General features: G+C 37.3%; 1 protein-coding gene across 7 annotated transcripts in view; it reads left to right on the top strand.

The window, feature by feature from the left end:
* Positions 1-1,402: 1,402 nt before the first annotated feature.
* The window catches only part of ECT2 (epithelial cell transforming 2), a 74,207-nt gene continuing 54,982 nt past the window's right edge, over positions 1,403-20,627 (top strand). For 2 of the 7 annotated variants that reach the window (XM_055110683.1, XM_003831945.3), the window contains exons 1-12: positions 1,403-5,101; positions 6,368-6,690; positions 8,719-8,870; positions 9,503-9,582; positions 11,189-11,371; positions 13,186-13,275; positions 14,363-14,470; positions 15,795-15,868; positions 16,598-16,728; positions 16,873-16,988; positions 17,092-17,154; positions 18,460-18,682. In XM_055110683.1, coding sequence (XP_054966658.1) covers positions 8,741-8,870; positions 9,503-9,582; positions 11,189-11,371; positions 13,186-13,275; positions 14,363-14,470; positions 15,795-15,868; positions 16,598-16,728; positions 16,873-16,988; positions 17,092-17,154; positions 18,460-18,682 — 1,198 coding nt within the window. In that variant the 5' untranslated portion in view covers positions 1,403-5,101; positions 6,368-6,690; positions 8,719-8,740. Of the gene's footprint in view, positions 5,102-6,367; positions 6,691-8,718; positions 8,871-9,502; positions 9,583-9,690; positions 9,784-11,188; positions 11,372-13,185; positions 13,276-14,362; positions 14,471-15,794; positions 15,869-16,597; positions 16,729-16,872; positions 16,989-17,091; positions 17,155-18,459; positions 18,683-20,627 lie in introns of all 7 variants that reach the window. The other 5 variants (XM_008957313.4, XM_003831944.3, XM_008957316.3 and 2 more) reach the window with 3 other exon arrangements.

A 20,627-nucleotide genomic window follows, 5' to 3' on the forward strand; every position in this document is an offset into this window, starting at 1 on the left:
AACACAGGGTGCATATGTGGTAGGGATGAGGGTGATAGAAAATTAGGTTACAGTCATCTTGGGAAGTCCATCTTATACTGGACTTTATTCTGTGAGCAGTGAAGAAACCATGTCTTTTGGTTTAGTTTTGTTTTTAAGGAGGGGGATACATAGTCATATTTAGTTTTCTAAATGAAGATAATTCTGTGACTGATGACTGGAAGTAGAGAGAGTGATTAGTTCCCAAAAGACCAACTAGAAGGCTGTCCTTGTCATAGTTTGGATGAGAGATAATGAAGGCCTAAACTCGGGCAGTGGACTGAAGGGGGAAGATTCAGCTTCTAGAAATGTTTTTCAGGTCAAATTGGGAGAATGGTGTTGGGGTTGGTGGTGCAGGGAGACCGAGAGGAGGAAGGGAACAGGAAGATGACTTTGAGAGATCCAACTTGGGAGTCAGAGTGAATGGGGATTCTACTAATCAGGAGAGAAATACAGGAGGCAGAGGAGATAAAGGATGGAGAGCTGGGGAAAAGAAGAATTCACTTTAGCACACAAAGAGTTTGATAAGATTGTGGGTCACAGGAGCAGAAAAAATTGGTAAACTGGCATTATAGAGTGGGTTTCAACAAGGTCTGGCAAGAAAGAGAGACGTGGAAGCATATGCGTATAACTTAAATCCCTGGGAATGAATGAGTTCACCTAGGGAAAGGGGGTTGCCTGAGAATAATACTTTGGGGAACAATAATATCTAAGCAAAGGAAACCGAGAAGGAAACATCAGAGAGGCAGGAAGAGAAGTAAGACAGTGAGAGTGGTGGTCTTTCAGCAGCTGAATTAATGACCATGGGTTAGAAAGGGGTGCTATCGTTAGGGGGAACTGAAGGCTAAACATCCTTGATTCATGTGTGAAAGAGATTAAAAGATGGGAAGAAAATTTTGTAATCAGAATGGAATGTTTGAAGTTAACATTTCAGAGCTACAGCAATTGAGTGTAAAACATTTAGGATATTGTCCATCAAAATAAGTGTTGATTGAGGTTTTGGGATTCAAAAATTCAAGGAACTGTGAATCTAATTGGCTGGTTCATCAAAGGAAGAAAGGCAGAGAACTAGTCTTCTGAATTTGGAAACTGTTCTATTTATTTAATGATACTGCTATTTATCAGAAATTTATATGGATGTAGTAATTTTTACATATTTTGATTCCACTCTCATCCTCTATATTTAATCAAAGTCCCAGTAATTTTTCCTATTCCTTATCTCTCCAACCCATCTTTTCTATCTGAGTTCAGACTATCATTTCCTATGAGTTTGAATTCAACCGTATTCTCACTGGTCTTTCTTCTATTTCATTCTTCTATTTCAAATGAAGTTGTGTTGTGTTCCCAGATTGCTAATTTTTTTTTTTTTTTTTTTTTTTGAGACGGAGTCTCGCTCTGTTGCCCAGGCTGGAGTGCAGTGGCGTGATCTCGGCTCACTGCAAGCTCCGCCTCCTGGGTTGAAGTGATTCTCCTGCCTCAGCCTCTGGAGTAGCTGGGCCTACAGGTGCGCACCACCACGCCTGGCTAACTTTTGTAGTTTTCTTAGAGACGGGGTTTCACCATATTGGCCAGGGTGGTCTTGAACTCCTGACCTCAGGTGATCCGCCCGTCTTGGGCTCCCAAAGTGCTGGGATTACAGATGTCAGCCACTGCGTCCGGTCCTGATCGCTACTTTAAAAAAATAACACAGACCATATAATTTCCTTGCTTCAAGGTTTTTAATTGATCTTCAGTGCTTTCAGCATCAAGTTTAAACTCTGTCATGACAGTGGAGCTCTTCCCAAGCTCCTTCTAACATGGCATTTATTTTACTTTTTATTCTTTATTTTTTGAGATGAAGTCTCGCTCTGTCGCCTAAGCTGGAGTGCAGCGGCGCAATCTCTGCTCACTGCAAGCTCCGCCTCCCGGGTTCACGCCATTCTCCTGCCTCGGCCTCCCGAGTAGCTGGGACTACAGACGCGTGCCACCACGCCCGGCTAATTTTTTTGTATTTTTAGTAGAGACAGGATTTCACCATGTTAGCCAGGATGAGTCTCGATCTCCTGACCTCGTGATCCACCCACCTGGGCCTTCCAAAGTGCTGGGATTACAGGCATGAGCCAACGCACCTGGCCAGCATTTATTTTTTTTTGAGATGGGGGCTGGATGGTGGGGGGGGGGGGGCGGTCTTGCTCTATCGCCCAGGATGGAGTGCAGTCACTACCTAGGCTGGTCTTGAACTCCCGGCTTCAAGGGATCCTCCTGCCTTAGTCTCCCAAAGTGCTGGAATTATAGGCATGAGCCCCCACACCTAGCCTAACCTAGCATATGTCAGTTGTCTTCCACTGTCCTCTTCATGTATATTATGATCCAGCCACACCAAACTGTTTACTGTCTCCTATATATATTGAGCTTTTATGAGAGCCTAAAGTGCATGTAAACAAGCTAATATTAAGAATTTATGTTTTTAAAAAAGTTCAAGGTTAATATGCCATTCAGTTCAATTGCCTATGCCGTATATAGTATTTAAAAATTTTTCATAATGCTGATCTTGAAACACTATAGCACTTGAAACAGCTTCTGACTCAGGAAGACTAAGTTACTTGTATCATTGTTTTGTAGGTATTTGAATTCTGTGAAAACCTATGCATACAATAAATTTTCACCGCAAATACAGCTATCTGCTAGAAGTGCCATGAGAACAAGGTCCATATTTGTCTTGTCACATCTATATTCTCAGTGCTAGCATAGTACCTAATGGGTGCTTAATAGTTATTAAATGAATAAACTATGATTAAGTTAATCAGGACATCCAGTCTCTCAAACATTATGAATGAACTTGGATCTAGCTCATTCACTCTCGAAATATTTATTTGGTACCTATATGTGAAGATTCCTGTGTTTATTAGAGAGCAATGTGTAACATTTGCCTTTGCAGTACTAGCTTTTTGAAAAGACCTGAAGATTAGGGATCATGTTTTACTTTGCCAGACACCAGCCCTCTGCTAGGTGCAATTAAGTGGCATATGATCACCTATGCACACGATTATCTGAAATACTCCTCTCCACATTGCTTTCTTTGAGCCTGCAGACAGATCTATACTAGACTTTATTTACACTCATTTATTATTTCTGGGTTCTAATGCGGGCTAAAATATTTATTAGGAGACATTGGGTAAGTTACTTAAACCTTTCCTATAGTTTCATGGTATCATGGGACTATGATACCTACTTGTGGGTTGTTTTAAGGATTAAATAAGGTATAAAGTGCATAGTAAACTATCAGTATGTTCATTCTCTTTCTTCTCTCCCTTATACTGTAATTATCTGTTTATCTGCTAATTTCCCTCACCAGATTGTGTGGTCTAGACAGGCAGTTTTCTATGCCTTATTCATCTTTATAACCCCAACAAGCACAATGGCTGTCTTAAAATTAGTAAATATTTGCTGAGTAAATGAAGACCTAAGAGATTGAAAAAGACTGTATTACCCGTTTATTTGTTAATCTAACTGCCCCACAACCCTTAAAAGAAATCAACTATAGCTTTTGTTAGGGAAGCTTAAAATTCATGGCAATGATACCATACACAGTTAATCATTAGCTTTGGAAAGTCTGTTGAGCAGAAAGCGGTGCACAAAGGAAGTAGGGCTGCTTCCCACAATAGCTTAATATGTTTTCAGTGATGAACATTTTTGGAATGCTGGGCACACCCAACTTCCAAATACGCAAGCACATTCCAAATGGAAATTTCAATTACTGTTTTTCTTTTCTTCTGCCGTAACAGTTATCACAGCATTTTAATGAAGGTCAGACTTAAATACTGACAAGCAGGGAAACCAATAATTACCAGATTGCTTCATTCATTTTGTGGACAGCATTATAAACTTTTCAGGCATTCTAAGATTGCCTGACAAAATTAGAAAAAATTGTTAAGTCCCCACGACCTGCTTGAGATGCTCACAAGTGTTCCATCCCAAAGTACACGTTTGCCTCTTCTTATTGGTATTTAGGTTCTGGCATCTGATTCCCCTTTCTTCTTCTATTTATATTAGCCTTCAGGTGGGAACTATGGAAACCCCACCTGGTGGGGGTGTATTTTTCTTAAGAGATTGTGTTATATGGTATCATATTTAGAAAATAAAGAAATAAATTATTTTCATAATAGCAACGCTAATCACAGGAAAAACTTGATACATTCTTGACTAGACTTTAGGGGAAAGTACAAGTTCTTAGTGGGCGGAGGAGGGCAACGACGAAGCAATTTGGCTCCAAAAATTCTAGAATCTCGTGGCATATTTTTATCAAATGCAAGCTTATCTTTTAAAAAATCCGAGAATTTTTCTAATTTCTAAGAATTGATTCTAACCCGCGATACTCCCTAGATGGGAGCGCAGTGCTTTAAATAATAGCATTTAAATAAGCGGCTGCTGATTTGAAGTCCACCTGGGGAGTCCGAGTTCTAGGACCGGTCCTTGGCTCTGCCACACGCCAATACAACCATCAAAGTCAAAATCCCTTAACTCAAATTTAAATACATTCCTAAAGCAGACAGCATCCCGATAGGAAAATCCTACAGCTCACAGCAAGCAGCAGGGAAACATTTATCTCTGGCGGCACTGATTTAAGCTTAAAAGATTTGGTATCGTTTAAAAAAAAAAAAAAAGCTGGGTGGGGCCGAGGAGAATCCACCCAAACTTTCCTCAGGAAGTAGGATGTTTACTGAGTAAATATGCGGTAGTCACAGAAACACCTGCTACTCCTTTAAGACCTCAGGAGCCACCACCGCCGCCTCCTGGCCACATCCGGGCACTTCTCTGCAAACTCCTGACGTCCCGACGCCCGAGCCGTTGGGCTTATTTGAAACACACGCACAACCAATCAAGCGGCGCCTGCCGGGAGGTGGAGAGCGTCGACCAATCACCGCCCCTCTGGAGACTCCTGCCTATGGGAAAGAGGTTGACATCACGCGCCAATCGGCATGGCTCTTAGAGAGAGCAGCTTAGTTTTTGAATCGGTTGTGGCGGCCACCGGCCTGGAATGGCGGTATTTGTGAGAGGAGTCGGCGTTTGAAGAGGTGGAACTCCTAGGGCTTTTTTGAGAGTGGTAAGGACTCTGTGTGAGTGAGAGAGGTGCAAGTGGGCGAGCGGCTCCAGAGCCAAGGGCTCTTTTGCCTGCGGTCGACGTCCCCGCCCCTAGTGACCGCGAATTCCGGAGCGCCCCAGCTCAGGCTTCCCGGCTCCGGGAACTCCCTCGCCGCACCCCACCCCCAGCAGCCGGGCCCTGACGCGGAGTGGGAGACCGAAGCCCCCAGTATTGCTGGGCATCTTCGCCCTCACCTGTTGGCTCTTTTGGACAGAAGAGTGTGGGTGAAGGGAGAGAGTTGGGAAAGGGATTTTGGCAAGCCGCGCAGCCCTGTGGCTTTGGGGGCCGGCACTTGCAGACTTTGGGGGCTTATCTCAGAGTGCGCCGTGGTTTTATTCTAGGATTCATTCTGGCTTCTTTGCGGGAAGTTTAATTTTTCGTTTTTGCAAGATAAATCCAGGCCATCCGCCCCTTGTCCTCCCCAGCCACCCGGCACAGATGTGTCTGGCTTAGTGGTTAAAGGCGCAGCCTCTGGATTCAGCCGGGCTTTGAATACCTCTTTTACCCCTTACTAACAGTTTGACTTAGGGGAAGTTTCTTAACCTCTCTGTTCCTACGTTTCTTCATCCATACATTGAAAATAATAATAGTACCTGCCTCTTAGGATTACTGCAGAGATTAAAAGGTTTAGGACAATGTCTGCCACGTATTAAGCGTTAAGTAAATGTCAGTTGTTAATAGTAATGTTATTGTTAATAACACCACCATTATATCTAGGATTGCATTTTAGTCCTTCACCTTGGAAGATGATTGCCTGAAAAGTATTTAAGTAAAAGGAAACTTGAATGTTTGTTTACATGGCAAATTTTATCTCTGGGATAAAGAAGCTCCTTGGGTCTGTTCTTGGGTGAGAAGCTGTGTAGGTTTATGAACACTGATCCTATTGTGCTTATTTTAAAGGCTTCTGGAATACAGTAATTTGAAAAAAAGTGATTAATATATTTCCATTTCTAATCAGACTGTTGGATGTTAGTTATGTCATCAAGTTACCGTAGTGCATCTCTTTTTCTCTATAAATTTTGAAGCTGTTTTGGCAATAAATTGATCATATACAGTATCATCGGGGGCAATTTTAATTATTAATCATCTGCTTTCGATCATCTGCTATGCTCCCTCCCTTTTATTAATCATCTGCTTTTGATCATTTGCTGTGCTCCCTCTTAAAGAGGGAGGCATAGGAGAAAAATGTAAATATTTTCAAAAAGTTTTTTTTTTTTTTTTTTTTAGACGGAGTCTACCTCTTGTTACCTAGACTAGAGTGCAATGGCATGATCTTGGCTCACTGCAACCTCTGCCTCCCGGGTTCAAGCGATTCTCCTGCCTCAGCCTCCTGAGTAGCTGGGATTACAGGTGCCTGCCACCACGCCCAGCTAATTTTTGTATTTTTAGTAGAAACGGGGTTTCACTGTGTTGGCCAGGCTGGTCTCGAACTCCTGACCTCGTGATCCGCCCGCCTTGGCCTCCCAAAGTGCTAGGATTACAAGTGTGAGCCACCGCGCCCGGCCTTTCAAATGGTATTTTTGATTTCCCTCTTCCAGTCCTTAAAGCAGGTTAGCTCATCTCCTGACTTTTTTTTTTTTAAACATTCTTTTAAGGGGACTTTGAATGAAAGCCACTTTAATGCCTTTTCATTGGAAATGGTTGAGTGTAGAAGACTTAAAATAATAGGGTTGGATAGAATTTATCATTGATTCTAAATTAAGGCTTTTACAACTATTGGACCGCTCCTTTGGAGAGCCTTAGAATAATGATTGACATGGATGTATGGTAAAGCCATAAGAAATATCCATATTGTGAATATTACATGAGAATAGTTGTTTGTTGTTCACTTTAAGACATCTATTCAGTTTTCATCTTAACTAGATTTGAGTTGTAGTACTATGTGTGTTCCACCAATGTGGAAACTGAGGTTTAACTGACTATGTGCAGGGCTGAGACAGGAAGCTGAGTTGCCTGATTTTGAAGTGTCACATAACAGCATACAGTTTAAACTGTTACTTTGCTAAGACTCTGGAGGAAGGTATTTGTATATTTTATTAATCTGAAGAAGTAGGAAAGGGGAAAGTCTGACATGTAGCTCTCGTTAAAGGTGGGTCCTCTGTATATTTGCCTAATATTTTAGAAATTTACTCTCAGTAAAGTTGACTTATTGAAAATTGATAAAAAAATCTCTAAAAAAATTTTTTTAGAGAGACAGGGTCTTGCTCTGTCACCTAGACTGGAGTGCAGTGGTGGGATCACAGCTCACTACAACCTCAAACTCCTGGATTCAAGTGATTCACCCACCTCAGCCTCTTGAGTAGCTACTATAGGCACCTGCCACCCACACCTGGCTAATTTTTAAATTTTTTGTAGAGATGGGGTCTTGCTATGTTGCCCAGTCTGGTGTTGAAGTCCTGCCCTCAAGTGATCCTCCTGCCTTGGCCTCCGAAAGTGCTGGGATTTCAGTTGTGAACCCCCAACCCACCCTGATGAAAACTTGTTAAACCTTTTATTCCCTGTCTAGCTTTTAAACTCTTCTTAAGTCCTGGAAAACTTAAAAAAGGATTTTCTTTCATAGTCCAGAGTTATATTGGCACTCACCCATGCATAATTGTTTTGTCAAACCTTTTAGGGGAGAGGTGTTTTTAAAGAATTATGAAAATACTGACAAGGGACCAGCCCAATTATACCGGAGAGGTTTAGAGACATCCACAGAGGATGAGTCAAGAGTGATGGATTGGGGGTTGGAAGACAAGATAGGTGGAGAGTCGAGCACTAAATGCAAATAGATGTGATGTAAATTATGATTTGTGCCTGAAAAATAGCTGAGAAATTCATTGTTGCTGTTGCATAGATTGTATAGGGACTGGGGTAGTTACAGATGGTGAGGGTGAATAGTTAGGCGGGGACCAAATTGTGAACTTGGTGGTGAATTTGGACTTGGACATATAAGGAGTACTCATGGAAGTTGTTAAGCAGGGAAGTGATATGGTCACATTTGTATTTAGGTGCATATTCCTGAAAACCATGTGGAGAGTGATTTCTAAGGAAACTGATGGTAAAGTTGTGTGGAGCTGGTTTATTAGACCAAGTGACCATTGTGTCATTGAGCGTATAGAGAAGGGGGGCCAGATTCCAGAGATACTTGAGGTGGGATTGATAGGAATTTTGGGGAGGGAAATGTGGGAGAGGAAAAAATTAGGATAGAGCTCAGATTTTTGGCTAGGATTTTTGTGGGAGGTGTGTTATGGTGGTGTTATAATTGAATATAGGAAGAGAAATTGGTTGAGGGCAAAGGTGTGGAGAAGGGAGGTAGAATAATATTTATGACTACAGTTGAGTGTTTGTTGTATGTCTAGTAATGTTCTATGTGCTTTTGATACATTATTTTTATTATATTCCTCTGAGTCAGGTATTAGTATGTTTATTTTACAGAAAAAGAAACTGAGGCTCAGAGAAGGTCAGTGTCTTTCTTTGGTTCATTAAAAAAATGGGTAATAATACTTTTTATAAATTCTAGGTAAAAAGAGCCTCTAATACTTACTTTTGCCCAATGATCATGTTTATGTATTTTTATTCAAATTTTATTTTTTCAGCTGATTTAGAAGAATACAAATCATGGCTGAAAATAGTGTATTAACATCCACTACTGGGAGGACTAGCTTGGCAGACTCTTCCATTTTTGATTCTAAAGTTACTGAGATTTCTAAGGAAAACTTACTTATTGGATCTACTTCATATGTAGAAGGTAAACCTGTTACCTGCTTTAAAACAATTTCTATTTTAATTCTAAACTTATTAGTGACTTTCTTAAGATTTAATTTTAATACCAACTGTAATGCTAGAGCACAGGTATTAAGTAAATATTTGTTTACAGAATCCTTTTACACTATGTCATTTTTCTGATTATTATTTGGGTTATTTGTATGCTTTGCAGCTTTGAAAAGGGAGGCATCTTAATTTGGATATTCCTTTTTCTGTATGTGAGGGCGGTCTAGCTACAGCATTGTTAGCTAGAAGTTATACAGTCATGACTGGTTAGGTGAAAGCTACTTTTTCCTTTACCACTTTATAAATGGGTTTTTCCTAAAATTATATGCACCGTTGAGGAGGATGACTATGTAAGATAGCGCATTCTCTGGCTAGGAGGAATGCTGATGTTTGTATACCCTGCTACAATATGGTTTCTCTTTCTCTAAAGTGATATATAGCCAGATATTTTTGTAATAAGTTGGGAGTTGAGTCCTATTAAATTTAGAGAAAGTTATGATTCCCTCAAAGATGTAATACATACCAGATATAGCCAAAAGAGCGATAAGGACCTACTGATTGTGATGTTAATACATGATAAACATATTGAAACATTTTAAATTTTAACAGAAGAGATGCCTCAGATTGAAACAAGAGTGATATTGGTTCAAGAAGCTGCAAAACAAGAAGAACTTATAAAAGCCTTAAAGGTACGGAGTTTTAGGTTTTAGTTTTTTTTGTAATGCAATTTTTCTTCCATCAGTGTGTAAATAGTTTCATAGCTTTCTTAACCTCATACTTAAGTCTCTTTTCCACAGACTATTAAAATAATGGAAGTCCCTGTTATAAAGATAAAAGAAAGTTGTCCTGGAAAATCGGATGAAAAATTAATAAAAAGTGTTATTAATATGGTAGGTCAAAGTAACTCATTGCATGTGGCATGCTGCACTTCCCTTGATTGTATTATTCTATTTTCTGGTGATTGGAATTAGGCACAAGGTGTATTGTGTGCAATCTGAAGCTTAATGAATAGAAACTGTTTTATACTTTTTAACTCCTTAGCTTCTTTTTTCTCATTCATTTTATATTTAGTCTAAATTCTTGCTGTATTTCCAAAATTATAAATCACAGTAATTTATAATCAGGGAATTTGCCTCAGCATACGAAATAATCTAATTCTGGAATCCAGCTGTTTTAGTTTGCTAGGGCTTCCATAACAAAATACCACATAGTTAATTGCTTAAACAGTAGAAATTTCTTTTCTCACAGTTCTGGAGGCTAGAAGTCCAAGATTAAGGTGTGTGTAGGTTTAGTTTCTCTTGAGGCCTCTCGCCTTGGCTTGCAGTGTCCTTTTGCTGTCCTCACATGCCCTTTCTTCTGTGTGTCCTTGCATCCCTGGTGTTTCCTCTTATTGGGACACCAGATTGGATTAGGGCCCACCCCTATGATCTCATTTAACCTTAATTACCTCTTTAAAGCCCTTATCGCCAAATATAGTCACATTCTAAGGACTTCATTCTTCATTCTAGGTTAGGGCTTCAACATGAATTTTGGGGGTACATAATTTAGCACATCACACCAGCCTTGCAAATAAAATTCAAATAATTTACTGACCCATTTTGAGTTTTTTTGAATTTTTTTTTTTTAATTTAACACAAGAGGTACAAGAGTTATATAGGTACTTTAGTATCTTCATTATTTTTCGTGGATGTATAAAGTGTTTACTGTAAGTAACTTGCCTTTTTATATCCTACATTTGCCATGCTGCAACTGCTACATATTGCACATCTTTCTCATATATCTTACATATCTACTAAAATGATTATGCTGATTTTTCTTTCTGTAAGTATTAAGTGCTATAGTATTATTTTCCTATTTTTCTGAAGATAGTTAATTTGTACAATAAGAACTTTATGTATGGTATCATTTTCTTGGTCAGTAGTGGATATCTTTCTAATGCATCTTGATATCAAAATGCATGTACTTAAAAACTTTAGCATTCTAATTTTATGGAACTTATGCATACTTGATGATTTATGACTAATACTTGTCAGAATTATGCCTTTATAATACTGATCTTTAAAATTTAAGAACTTAATTTGAATGGAGATATGTATATGTAAAAATGTAAGTATGTAAAGAAATATGGTTGTTCATTAAGTGTAATGCTGATTATTGTGTGATAGAAACTTATTTTCTACAAATATAAACATGTTAAAGTTGATATTGAATTGATTGTTAAGCCTTATTTAGAGAGACAGATGGATTATTTGATATATAAATAATTTTTATTTCTGCAAACTATATGATGAAAAGGACATTAAAGTGGGCTTTGTAAAGATGGAATCAGTGGAAGAATTTGAAGGTTTGGATTCTCCGGAATTTGAAAATGTATTTGTAGTCACGGACTTTCAGGATTCTGTCTTTAATGACCTCTACAAGGCTGATTGTAGAGTTATTGGACCACCAGTTGTATTAAATTGTTCACAAAAAGGAGAGGTAAGCATATACATTTATTATGACTTTTCAAGTTTAAATTTTTATTAACGAATTTTAATTAGCAAAATATTTATTTGGAAAAATCTCATTGATTGCTGAGAGCAAAATATTTAGAATAGGAATAATAGTGGCTATTCTAATGTGGTCCTTTAATTCCTCCATTTTAAACTTAGTAGTGAAAAGCTAAGGCCTTTGAAAGTTAAATAATGATAACTGTACATATGCATATACACAGACAAATACATAGTCTTTTTTTTTTTTTTTTTTTTTGAGACGGAGTCTTGCTCTGTGCCCAGGCTGGAGTGCAGTGGCACGATCTCGGCTCACTGCAAGCTCCGAGTCCTGGGTTCACGCCATTCTCCTGCCTCAGTCTCCCAAGTAGCTGGGACTACAGGTGCCCACCACCATGCTCAGCTACTTTGTTGTATTTTCAGTAGAGACGGGGTTTCACCGTGTTAGCCAGGATGGTCTTGATCTCCTGACCTCGTGATCCACCCGCCTCGGACTCCCAAAGTGCTGGGATTACAGGCATGAGCCACTGCGCCTGGCGTATACACTATCAATACCACAATGTCTTAGAGAAGATTACTTGCTTAAACTTGGGTTCCAGAAATTCATACATATACATAAACTTTTATTTTTCTCAACACAGAACAGATACCACAGTTCCATTTTTATCAGTTACTGTATAACTTAAAATTCAAAAATTATTTTAGCTTTTTGTATCTATTTATTTATTTAATAAATAAATACACGATCTCTGCTCACTGCAACCTCTGCTTTCCCGGGTTCAAGCGATTCTACTGCCTCAGCCTCCCAAGTAGCTGGGACTGCAGGTGCATGCCACCACGCCTGGCTAAGTTTTTTCTATTTTTAGTAGAGACAGGATTTCACCATGTTGGCCAGGCTGGTCTCGAACTCTTGACCTCACATTATCTTCCTGCCTCTGCCTCCCAAAGTGTTGAGATTACAGGCATGAGCCACCGTGCCCGGCTGCTTTTTGTTTTTAAACAGCATTTCAATATGAGTCGTATGAGAGTTAGTCCCTATTTGGTTTTGTTGCTGTCTTGGCATTCTTAAGCTTGCCTTGTTTACTTAAAATTGCTTAGGTCTTTGTACTTCTGTTGTTACACATGTTAGTAATAATAAGCACGTGTTAACCTTTAATTCTCTTACATTTTGATTTGGAGTGGTTGGTTTCAAAACCCAAATAAACTTTAAAAGGCCAAATTTTGAAAAATAATCTTATATAATGATGAAAATCAAATTTATTCTTTTATTATTTTTAAACCGTTCTCTTTTATACACACACACACACACACACACACACACACACACACAACCGTTGGGTAAATTATTTACTGAATATCACCATTTATTAGCTTAAAGATTAGAATTATATTTGGTTTAAGTGTGTGTATTATATTTACTCAGTGTTTATTATAAAATGCCTCTGACCTGTTTTAATAACATTAATTAGAATCATCTATAGTAGTGTATGGAGTCTGAAAAGTTTGCTTATAGTCAGTACTTCATGTCTGTCAGAGTGCATTTAATATTTGTTTAATTTGCTGAGAGTAAAGTATGTTTAGATTATGTATATTGCATATGATTAAGGAATCGGGAAATATTTTTATTGGGAAACTTGCAATCTGTCGTTTTGCTGTTTTTTTGTTGCATATTGAAAAAATGCCAGTAAATCTTTGGATTGGGAAAGTTGAATGGCAAGAGGGGAAATATATTTAGCTTGAGAAAGTCGTGTTGTATTTTCTACTAAAGAGAAAGCTCACATTTAAAATTGTTGTATCCTTCAGCCTTTGCCATTTTCGTGTCGCCCGTTGTATTGTACAAGTATGATGAATCTAGTACTGTGCTTTACTGGATTTAGGAAAAAAGAAGAACTAGTAAGTATTACGAAACAAATTCAAAGCGTATTTTTTACAGCAAGATAAATTAAAATTGGCTTTTTTTTCCTTTTTAGTATTATGGTTTTATTTTTAAAATATTGAAGGATAACTTATTATGGCTATACCAGATTTTAAATTTTGTGAAGAAACAAATCCTGAAGAGCCTTATAAAGAGACCAGTGTTTTGTCTAGGCTGGCTGATGTGAATTAATAGAAAGATTTCATAGCAATTCTGTTTGACTGTCTTGTTACCATATTGGCTACGTTGGTTATTTAAAGTTTTTGTTTATACATTGCAATTTCTTATTATGCAAGTTCAGCCTGAAAGTATTCTATTGCCCTAGAGAATTCATAGAAAGTTCCTTTTTTATTTTTATTTTATTTTTTTTGAGACAAGTCTTGCTCTGTCACCCAGGCTGGAGTGTGGTGGCGCAATCTCGGCTCACTGCAAACTCCGCTTCCCAGGTTCACACCATTCTCTTGCCTCAGCCTCCCGAGCAGCTGGGACTACAGGCGCCCGCCACCACGCCTGGCTAATTTTTTTTGTATTTTTAGTAGAGATGGGGTTTCACCGTGTTAGCCAAGATGGTCTTGATCTCCTGACCTCGTGATCCGCTTGCCTCGGCCTCCCAAAGTGCTGGGATTACATGCATGAGCCACTGCGCCCGGCCAGAAAGTTCTTTCTTTGGTTCACAATACTTTGTTGTTGGAACTGATGGGTATTACTCTGATTTTGTGGGAACAGTCTTCATGTGATAAAACTTGGTATTTTTTTAAAAAAACCAATATATTTACACAATATGGTATTAAAAAGCAATATATTTAGGCCATAGGAAAGGCGGTTGTTTAACTTACTTTTGTGTGAAATCTTTACTAATCCCACCTCTATAATTTTGCCTGTGTTAATAGGCAAACTAATCTTTTTTTATACTTACTTTGACATAAAATTTAATAGCTTTATACAAATCCCGTATGTATTTTATAAATAGAAAGTATTTAGCAAATGCTAAATGAGGGGTAAACATAGTTTAAAATTTTGTTCAAATTAACCATAAAGTCAGTGTTGCTTAATTTTTCTTTTGAGGTCAGGTTGGTGACATTGGTCCATCACATGGGTGGAGTTATTCGAAAAGACTTTAATTCAAAAGTTACACATTTGGTGGCAAATTGTACACAAGGAGAAAAATTCAGGGTATGTAAACTTGGGTATTTTTGTGTATTTCAATACAGCATTATTTTGGCATGGGTTTAATAACAGTCTTTTATCTATTTCTTCCACAATTAAAGAAGAGAAACTCAATTTTTGCTATGAATATATTTAGTAAAAAATTTTAAATCATAAGAGTGGTTTTCTTTCTTTTCTTTTCTTTTTTTTAAAATAGAGATGGGGTGTTGCTCTGTTACCCAGGCTGCTTTTGAACTCCTGGGCTTAAGTGATCCTCCTGCCTTGGCCTCCCAAAGTGTTGAGATTACATATGTGAGCCACCAGGCCTGGCCAAGAGTGGTTAAGTTTTAAGTAGGCAATGGAACTTGAGTGAGGTGTTGAAAGATGACTAGGATCATGGGGGTTGGTAGATGAATAACATTGTAGGAATTGTGAAAGTAGGTAATTTACTCTTTGTCTAAGTGCCTTTTTTTTTTTTTTGAGACTGAGTCTCTCTCTGTCACCCAGGCTGGAGTGCAGTGGTGCCATCTCGGCTCACTGCAAGCTCTGCCTCCTGGGTTCACGCCATTCTCCTGCCTCAGCCTCCCGAGTAGCTGGGACTACAGGTGCGCACCACCATGCCCGGCTAATTTTTGTAGTTTTCATAGAGACAAGGTTTCACCATATTGGCCAGGGTGGTCTCAAACTCCCGACCTCAGGTGATCCGCCTGCCTCGGACTCCCAAAGTGGTGGGATTACAGGCATGAGCCACTGTGCCTGGCCGTCTAAGTGCCCTTCATAAGAACAGAGCTCTGCTCTTATAAAGTGGTTCTAAGATTTAACTTGTGAATATTATAATAGGAGAAAATACTCTTACTAGGATTGAATCTTAGTTTAAGATTATAGTTGAATGTCTTAGCAAGAGTTTATCATTTTTTCTTAGTCTCCCTTAGTGTATTTGTGTAGCAAATGGTAATTTTAATGTACTCTTCAATTTACCCTAAATATTTCAACTCATATCTAAGGTTTTAGTGACTTAGTCGGATGTCTTCTTCTGTAGTGCCATCTTGAGGGTCATACTTTCAAGGAAGTAAACGTGAAGAAAGGAGAAATAGAAATTTAATAAAGATGAACTTCAGAGATATATTTATTTAAAATAAGGAAACAGTTCGGACACCATGGAACTTGTTTTGAAGTTATTTTACCCTAACTTGTATGATTGGAAGATAGTTTGTCTGTTAATTTTTAAATTATTTTGTTACAAAGCAGATAGTGATCTAAAACTGCAAAAAATTAAGTATGTTAACTGTTTAGAACTTCCTTGAATGCAGTTATTTAAGGAGAAAATTCACTGTAATGTTTATATTTTTAGGTTGCTGTGAGTCTAGGTACTCCAATTATGAAGCCAGAATGGATTTATAAAGCTTGGGAAAGGCGGAATGAACAGTAAGTGTTTAGAAATTCAGTAGTTCATTATGTAAATTAAGCATTCTGGTTTAAAGATAAATCCATGTGCTGAAAAAAGTAATTTCATAGATATAAAAACTGAATTCAGTCTGAGTAGCTTGAGGAATAAAATCTAGGGAGAACAAGTTATAAAAAATTATAAAAAATTAAAAATTGAAAGATATCTTTGATATCTTTGGATTTTACCTTGTGAAGTAATTTTGGCTGTTATAAACATTCTGAAATTATTAGATAATAGCTAAATCTGAGTATTTGGATTTTGTTACATATTTTTAAAATTTTTTGTTGTCTGGTTACATTTTAATTGGTGCTTGAAATTTATTGCCTTGTTTGCTTAGTTTTCCAAGCGCATGATTTCTTGCTGTGGCACTTCATTAATTAAGATTTCATGAAAGTTATCATTATTTTAGATTTCATGAAAGCCTTGGAACACAGTACATATAAATCTTCAAATAATAGAGAAAAAATTTGAATCTCTTGTAAAGCTTATCTGTGATCACATTTTGTCAGAAGTTACTTTTGGGATGACTGAGGACACATCATTTTTTTAAACTGAAGTTTTTGTGAGCATTTCAGGACCAAATATTAAATAGTTTCAATAGATAGATTATGCTAAGACCTTGAAAATTACTGTAGGTTTGTAAATTGATATACCTAACACTTGAATTTAAGTTAAACTGGTTTTGGAAGAGTGTATTTTGTTTTTAGGGATTTCTATGCAGCAGTTGATGACTTTAGAAATGAATTTAAAGTTCCTCCATTTCAAGATTGTATTTTAAGTTTCCTGGGATTTTCAGATGAAGAGAAAACCAATATGGAAGAAATGACTGAAATGCAAGGTAAAATTTAGCATAATGTAAAAGTTATATCTATTTTAGTCCCTAGGCCTGCTTAATCACTTCCTGGTCAATATACCTCTTAAAAAATTTGAGTTTGGAAATAAGTAGCTTGGCTTATTTATGCTTATGTGCATTCCTCTTTAGGAGGTAAATATTTACCACTTGGAGATGAAAGATGCACTCACCTTGTAGTTGAAGAGAATATAGTAAAAGATCTTCCCTTTGAACCTTCAAAGAAACTTTATGTTGTCAAGCAAGAGGCAAGTAATTCTAGAATGAGGTTGGTTTTTAAAAACACTATTAATAGCTTCTCTGATAAAATAAATGTAAACTGTTTATTAAAATGTTTTTTCTCTCACCTAGTGGTTCTGGGGAAGCATTCAAATGGATGCCCGAGCTGGAGAAACTATGTATTTGTATGAAAAGGTATGCTTTTAACCCCTTAGTTATTTGTTCTGTGAGCTTGATTGTTTGAAAATAACACTTTTCTGTCCAGAAGGTTTAGAAGCATGTTTAGGAATTTCAGAATGATTAAAACAATTGGGATATCAAGTTATCTTAGTCTATATAGATTTAAGTGGAACTATTCAATGTAATGTGTATTATTTTAACCTAATATATGTTGTTCTGTGCGAATTCTTGGTGATAACATTACGAACAAGAACATCTCTATCTTCAGAAACTTAGACTTTTAATGGAAAGATAGATTTGTACATAGTTAACGACGGGGAATGATGTGTGCCACAACTGAGTAATGTATTTTAGGTAGCCTCGCTCTGAGAGACTCAGGAGGGAATAAAAAGGTCAAATAAATGTTGACCCAACTTACTAGGCCAACTAGGTAAGGACATTCGTTAGAACCCCAACTGGGAGAGGGTATGAAAGCTTTGAGAGTACATTAAAATAACAAGTAGTTTAGTATGGCTTTACAGTGTGGGAAGGAAGGCCAACAGATAAAACTTAATGGATAGATAGAATCAAGAAGTTTTTAATACATTAATGAGCTTGGATATTATCCTATAACTATTGGGAGCCATTGAAGAAGAGTAAGGGGAGAGATGTCATTAAAAAGATGAGTTTGATAGTAGAATATCGTCAAGGAAAATCTAGTGTTTATGGTGAATCTTGGTGAAGAGTAGTATCACTCACCAAAATGACGAAGTTATGGAAGTAGGCTTTAAGGGAAGATTTACTTCACTTTACGATTTAATAACTTTGTGTGGAATATTGAAGATGAGTTGTTTCTGTAAAATCTATATAGTACCATATTGTGTTCTCTTCAGACTCTTTGAAATGTAAAGTTCTTAAAGTTTAAAAAGTGTGCTTTAGATTTAGGGAGAGAACTCTTAAAAATCAAGTGTTACTCAGCACATATTGGAAAGCATTGTGTCCAGGCACTGTGCTAGGGATACAGCGAACAGACTATGAATGGCCCCTGCCTTCTTGGAGTTTATGAGCTAATGAAGGAGCAGGTAGTAAACAAGTTTACAGATGAAAATGTAATAGTGATAGTGGCTATGAAGAAAAATGAGGTGCTTGAGGTTAGACAATTACAGTGGTCTCTCGACTATTATGTTTTATGAAACTTTTGAATTGCCTGGTAGAGTGTAGGGTTATAAAATTATTGTGCAAAATCCACATTCTGTCAGACTTGTAAATATATTTTTCTCTTGTTCCTGTCTCAGTAAAGAACCATGGAAGTAAATTGAGCTTTTGTGCTTTTGATTACAGGCAAATACTCCTGAGCTCAAGAAATCAGTGTCAATGCTTTCTCTAAATACCCCTAACAGCAATCGCAAACGACGTCGTTTAAAAGAAACACTTGCTCAGCTTTCAAGAGAGACAGACGTGTCACCATTTCCTCCCCGTAAGCGCCCATCAGCTGAGCATTCCCTTTCCATAGGGTCACTCCTAGATATCTCCAACACACCAGAGTCTAGCATTAACTATGGAGGTAATTCACATTCTTAAAAACTTGTCTTTAAAGTTTAGTGGAATGGAATAATTGTTAGAATTTAGATAAATCCCTGATATAGTGAATATGGAAGTCTTTGCCTTTAATTACCTTTGTTCTAGCTGTAGAGAAAAGACACATGAATAGTTAAGCTTAATAATGTTGCAATTTAATGACTGCTTACTACATGCTAAATGCTTTATACGTTTTGTGTGTTTATAATAGATTTTATGATTCCTGTTTTACAGATGACTAAACTGAGATACAGAGAAGTTAAGTAATTTGTCCAGGGTCATATAACTAGAGAGTGATAGTGCTGTTCAAAAAGCAAACAAAGTCACAGGGGAGGTCACATAAATTATGGAGAAAATAGGTAGAATGAAGTCAGAGGAGGGTGAGTTCACTTTGTGCTGAACTGATACAGAAAGGCTCCTATAATTCTTCCTTGGTTATCAGTATTTCCCTTTCTTTTTGATTTTTAGTCTATAAACAAATGTGTTTTCTAGATTTAAGAAACAAAAAAATCAAAATCTCCTCCGGACCTCATGACACTTTTCATTTATTGTCCCATTTTTCTGTTTGCTTTCACATCAGCATACTTAAAAGAATTACTTTGATCTATTGTCTCATTTCCTTGATTCTCATTGTCCTTTCAACGCATTCCAGCTGATCTGCAGTCCTTGTTGGGGAGACAGTTTTTATGCATTCAACACATGAATAGCTACTCCTTTATGGACACAATTTTTTTTCTTTGCTTCTGTGATATTACTTACTCATTTCTCATTCTCCTTGGCCTAACTTCTTTTTTTCAATTCTAAATGTTGTATGTTCCTCCTGAGTCATTGTTTCTTCTCTATTGTACTCTCCCTAAATTATCTTAGTAAAATCTATGGTTTTGAAAAGCATTTGTATGCTGATGACTCCCAAATTTGTCCTCTTCCCTGTCAAGCTACCTACTTTGTACTTCCTTGTCCATGTCTAATAGACATCTTAAACCTAAGATAACCAAATTAGACCTTTGGATTCTGCCACTCTTAATTCCTCTGTTCCTTTGCTCCTCTTCATCAGTCTTTTCTGTAAAAAGGATCTCTCTTAGATGATTGCAGTAGTCTCCTAAATAGTCTCTCCCTTTTAATTTGTGCCTTTCTATATGCAACACTTAGAAAAATCTTTAAAAATATATAAATTAGATGATGCCACTCCTCTGCTTTAAAATCACTTAATGGCTTTCTATTACTGTAGCTTTTAAGTCCCTATGTAATCTTGCCCTCATCTGCCTAATCTCATGTGGTATTATGCTCTCTAATAATGCCTGTACTCTCTAAGCTTCAGTCATACCGTCTTTGTTATTCTTCAAATATTTCTAGTACATCCATACCTCAGGACCTTGTTACTTACTCTCTCTGCCTCAAGGAAATCTGCGTGGATTGTCTGTAAAGTTAAATCCCTCCACTCCTTTCTGCCAATCCTGTGACCTGGTAGTTGTTTTTAGTAGTAGTTCTTACGACAGAAATTATAGTACTTGTTTACTTCTTTATTATTTGATTTGCTTCAAATAAGTAATCTTTAAGAGAACATGAACCTTGTCTGTCTTATTCTGTGTTTATTCTCAGACCCTAGTATAAAGTGGGTATTCACTAAATACTTAAGGGAAGAATTGAAAGTGAATTTAAGGTTGGCCCAGAAATTTGAAATGAATTTGAGAATATAAAGAGGAGCAAATATACAGATAATAGCATACAAATTGAGTTTTTAGGGAATAATGGATAGATCAGTTTGCTTGGAATGTGGAGGAGTAAAAGTTAAATTAAAAATGTTAATTGAGGCCTAATATTAGGTCACTTTCAAATAAGACTGTAATAACTGTATATTGTCATCAACAAGGAATTTTAGAAACTCCTTGAGCAGCAGAGAAATTGATTGAATAGATAATTCATAGAGAGTT

The sequence above is a fragment of the Pan paniscus genome, chromosome 2, assembly GCF_029289425.2.
Source record: "Pan paniscus chromosome 2, NHGRI_mPanPan1-v2.0_pri, whole genome shotgun sequence".
NCBI classification, from domain to species: Eukaryota; Metazoa; Chordata; class Mammalia; order Primates; family Hominidae; genus Pan; species Pan paniscus.